General features: G+C 44.5%; 1 protein-coding gene across 1 annotated transcript in view; it reads right to left on the bottom strand.

Moving 5' to 3' along the window:
- Nucleotides 1-4,971, bottom strand: part of ABHD12 (abhydrolase domain containing 12, lysophospholipase) — a 43,824-nt gene that overhangs the window by 10,401 nt on the left and 28,452 nt on the right. The window contains exon 5 of the mRNA XM_045291164.1: nucleotides 937-1,066. Within this exon, the coding sequence (XP_045147099.1) occupies nucleotides 937-1,066 (130 nt within the window). The remainder of the gene's footprint in view (nucleotides 1-936; nucleotides 1,067-4,971) is intronic.

The raw sequence follows: 4,971 nt of genomic DNA, 5'->3' as shown, positions 1-4,971 counted from the left end.
AAGATGCTGTCCAAGGAGGAGCAGCCCTGGTGGCACAGTGGTTACACATTGGGCTAGTAATTGCAAGGCCAGTAGTTTGAAACCACCAGTTGTTTCTCAGGAGAAAGATAGGGCTTTCTACTACCATAAAGAGTTATAGTCTCAGAAACTCATAGGGACAGTTCGACTTGATGGCAGCAAGCTTGGTTTTTCAGTTTGGTCCAACAAACTTAGGAGGGTTGTTTGCTCAGAAACAGTGGGGGCAGTGGGAATGGCCGCAAGGGATCCTTTCAGAAACACTGGACTGCCCACAAATAGAACATGAAAATACTTCCTATCAAGGAGAGGTAGAAACTGAAATACCCACTGGTTCGTCTCTGGTAAACTAGCGTCAAATGAATGGTCAGTTTGAACTTCCCCAGTTTGCATATGTGACGTGCACAGCAGCATTTGGTTAATAACAAACATGCACGCCTGAGTCCAGACTGGCCCAAATTAGATAGTGCCCTAGAGGTATAGCCCCGGCCCTGTATCTGTTCTCACCTACCCTACCTATCCATTGTATCTTCAGTTACTTAAGTTGTAGAGTTAAAGCAGCTCAAACTTATGGTCTCTTGTGTTGCTTTAAACATCCTCAAACTATGAAGATGAGGAAGGCAAGGATTTCGAGGACTTAACAGTACCCTCAGGGTAGGTACCCTCAGGTATTTCTCTTCTGATCATGTGCTGGGAAAGCTGCTCCTAACAAGACCTGTTTCTGCTAAAGGCCACATTCTTCAGGAACTGCTCATGTGATAACCTAAAATATCCACAAAAAACCTGTTGTAAATGCTTTCTTGATGCAAATGTAAACAAGTCCCCCAATATAACTAGAGGACCAAAGGAAATGCTCACCTTGTGCCCAGGGAGAGCACCAAATGTATATGAGCCAACTGTGTGTGGATAATGCTCACTCACCCAGTGCCAAGAGAGTGGCCCCAAATGTACACGGGGTTGTCACTGCTTCTTGCTTTGATCCAGTCAAAAACGTGGAGTGCATCGTAAGTCATGCCTCGCTCGGACGGTGTTCCTGCGGAGTCACCCCACCCTGGAGAGGAGTACAGGAAGAAGTGAGACCAGGCTCTTAAGCTGACACATTCGACAAACACAGTATTGGAGCCCAGAAACTGAAGCTCCTTTGCAGCTGACAGGCCCTACTGGCACAAGCAGAAGTCTGAGTTCACAGCCATGCTATTGGTCACCTATTAGTCTTGGCAGAGTAAGCAGTGGAGAGAGGTCTGGCCGTCCCTCAAGTCAGCTCTGTGTCATTCCTTCCAGCACCACTGAGGGCAGGTGGTGGTGGTGGTGGTGGTAATGGCCATTACCCACCTCACACTAGCTCCTTGATCACCTGCTTGCTGACAAACTCAAGGTCTCCTTAGTGGTGACTCTATATTCATGGGTTGTAAATTTGGTTTACAAAGAGTCAAGTCAACAAACGACCTCCCAGAAATCTCATACCTAGCCTAGTGCAAACCCTGGTTAGGGATCTTGCCCACAGGTAAGAAAATCTGAAAAGGCCAAGTCCAAAAGGCTTTCCCTCTTTCCTGAGGGGCAAACTACCCTCTTGCTCTTCCAATTGAGGGCCCAGAAGTTCCAGGTATCAATATCCAAAGACCTAAGTAAGGAGGCTTCTAAAAGGCATTCATCTATCTCTGCCACCTCCTTCCCCTCAATATAATCCCAAAAGTCAGTGAACCATATCATAATGATTGCTGTGAGATGGGGCATCCATACTCTATCCCAAGACCCCAGAAAGTTACTCACATTGTACAGACAGGGGCAGTCCCATCTGAACTCAAGACCCCTGCCGATTGCAGATTTGAACAGACTTGATCCCAAGATGACTGCCAGCCACTGACTGGTGTTCTTCAACCTCCTAGCACTTAGTCAGACCTTAGTGATGGCCAGCCCAGGATGAGGTATCTAATAGGACCCTATGCAGGCAATGGAAGCAAAACCGTTTCCCCACCTATAAGTTCAGGCTGTGCTTACAGAAGAAGGGAATATTTCATGGTTTAAATTCAAGAAAGGTATTGTCAGGGTTGTACCCTGTCACCATACGTATTCCATCTGTGTGCCCAGCAAAGAAGCTGGTTTAGATGAAGAAGAATGTAGTATCAGGATCTGAAGGCGGCTTATTAACCACCTTCCATAGCAGATGACACAACCTTGCTTGCTGAAAGTGAAGGCTTGAAGCACTTGTTGAAGATCAAGGATTATAGCTGAGATAGTTTATTGTGCCAGCCTGGCCGATAAACACAAGTCGGATTAACTGAAGGGCAGAGATAAATGGCGTGGTGAGCCTTGCCTTTCTTGTCTCTCGCTCTGTGATCATCGGACCAGTGTGCGACTGCCTTGCTTGTTCTGTGCCTCAATTTAAAAGCTACACTACCTGTGGGATGCCTAGCCTGTGGACTGTGTCACTGTAAGTTGAGGTCCCTTTAAGACATCTCTGGAGCTGGAGACTGGCGGTTGGTGACCTGCCTTGTGATTGGCTGCTGTGCTGACATAGCCTAACTCTCTCTATAAATAGAGGAAGATCTGGCAGCAGACTAAACTTGAAGGACTGCTAGTCTCTCACAACTCTCTCTCCCGGGAGTGAGTTTCACTAAGCCATTTGTAGTGCTTTCTAATTTAACTGTTTATTTCTTGTATTATATATTTATCTGTATATGATTTAACAGTTCATTTCTTGTTATTTATCTAATTATCTTTATAAATAAATATATTAAATTATCAGCAATTTGATTTTCTCTCTCTAGAGAACCCTGTCTAATACAATAGCCTTCAGCATAGATAACAAACTCAGTGAAAGACCAAGATCCTCACAACTGGACCAACAGGTAACATCATGATAAATAGAGTACAGGTTGAAGTTATCAAGGATTTTGTCTTGCGTGGATCCATAATCAATGCTCATAAAAGCAGCAGTCAAGAGATCAAACAACGTATTGCATTGGGTAAATCTGTTGCACAAGACCTCTCTAAAAGAGTTGAAAAAGCAAAGATGTTACTTTAAGGACTAAGGTGTGCCTGGCCCAAGTCATAATATTTTTAATCACCTCATATGCTGCATGTGAAAGTTGGACATTACATGAGGGAAACCAAAGCAGAATCAATGCATTTATTTTATAGTACTGACAAAGAGTGTTACAAGTACCATGGACTGCCAAAAAACAAAAGCCGAAATGTCTTAGAGGAGTATAGCCAGAATGCTCCTTATTCTAGCAAGATGGCGAAATTTGGTCTCACATTCTTGAATATGTTACCAGGTGAAGGACATGATGCTTGTTAAAGAAGAGGGGCAGTGAAAAAGAGGAAGAACCTTGACAAGATGGATTGACAGTGATTACAATGATGGGCTCAAACAAGAGCAATTGTGAGGATGACACAGGATCCGCCAACAGTGATTTTTTCTGTTGTCATACGGGGTCACTATGTGTTAAAGTCAACTCGATGGCACTTAACAACAACAATGAACTCTGATCACCCTAGATACCCTGGATGAGGACCTGTAAGGCTTCCAAGAGCAGCGGACCCCTACTAGGCAAAAGCTGATCCCGACTGGTCTACCCAGCTACTATCCAGCTCCAGGCAGTTAAGATGCTCCAGAGGGAAAACTAAATGAAACAATATTGTAGCTCAAAGGAATTCTGATTTCTGACACAGGAAGGGTAAAACTCAAACTCACTGCTAACAAGACAATTCTGACTCATGGTGGCCCCGTGAGTTTCCAAGACTATAAATTTTCACAGGAGTAGAAAGCCTCATTTTTTTCCCAAAGAGTGGCTAATGGTTTTGAACTGCTGACCAAAGTGTCAGCAGTTGGATTAGTAATCCAACATATAACCCGTACTCCACCAGGGCTCCCTCAGAAAGGGAATGTACCATGGTTTCACTAGAAAGTACAATTAGCATCTCATTTACATAAGAAAGGAAAGCCAAACATTACATTACTAACTTCCCAAGCATTAATCCCAAGGGCTTCCCTATTTAGCCCTGAGTTTCCAAGAAAGATCGGGTACAATGGTCATTTTTAGTAGCTTGTTAGTAAGTCATCATCAAATGATCCGAAAACACAGGGCTTAGATAGAGCCGGTTCTGCTGCATAAGTAAACACATAGGGTCTGTGCACAGAGAGGTTCCCCTGGCATTTTGGTTAGCAGGGAGGTAGAGGAGATAGGTAGAGGACATGCCGGCAGAGACAGACTCAATGTCACAGAGAGAGACAGTCTGAGGCACTGACACAGAGGCACACAGAGACAGGTAGAGACACAGAGACAGAGGAGCACAGACACAGGTGCAGAGTTGCAGAATCACAGAGACAAAGGCAGAGCAAGGACTATAGAAGGGATAGAGTGAGGAGTAGGGAACACAAGATAAAGGAAAAAGGAGAGGCTACAGCCGACTGGCAGGGTTGAGCCTCCTGGTAGTTCCATCTTAGTCCATTGAAGGATGTTCATAAAGCATCCGTCTCCCAGTGATACACCTATGGATGTGAGAAGTGATGTCATGTCCCCAAGAGTTTCTTATATTGGTTAAGATATGCAAAGACTACATAAGAATGGAAAAGAAAGTACTAGAAGCTAACTGTAGAATTCCACTGCTTGACAGAAATACATGGAGCAGAACAGGGAAGACTAGCCCCTTTTTATCTTATGGCTTGTAGCACGCAGTTATGGAGAGCATGAACAAGAGAGGGTGAACCACTTTCTAACTCCCCCTCCACTTGAGTTTTTGCCCAGTCTAGAACTAGAGAGAATCACCCATGTGGTAGGCAGAATAATGACCACCAAAACATGTTCACATCACATAAAAAGGCAGATTTAGTTGAAGACGGAATTAAGTTTATCCATCTGCTGGCCTTGAGATGGGGAGAGTATTCTGGGGAGGAGGCAGGTGAGTCAGTCAGAGTGAAGCAGTATGAGGAAGATGCAACCACCATTGGAA

This window comes from Echinops telfairi, unplaced genomic scaffold (genome assembly GCF_000313985.2).
Source record: "Echinops telfairi isolate 266 unplaced genomic scaffold, ASM31398v2 ScPeMD7_63;HRSCAF=240, whole genome shotgun sequence".
Taxonomy (NCBI): domain Eukaryota; kingdom Metazoa; phylum Chordata; class Mammalia; order Afrosoricida; family Tenrecidae; genus Echinops; species Echinops telfairi.
The sequence above is the reverse complement of the archived record's forward strand: the minus strand, read 5'-3'. Positions and strand labels throughout refer to the sequence as shown.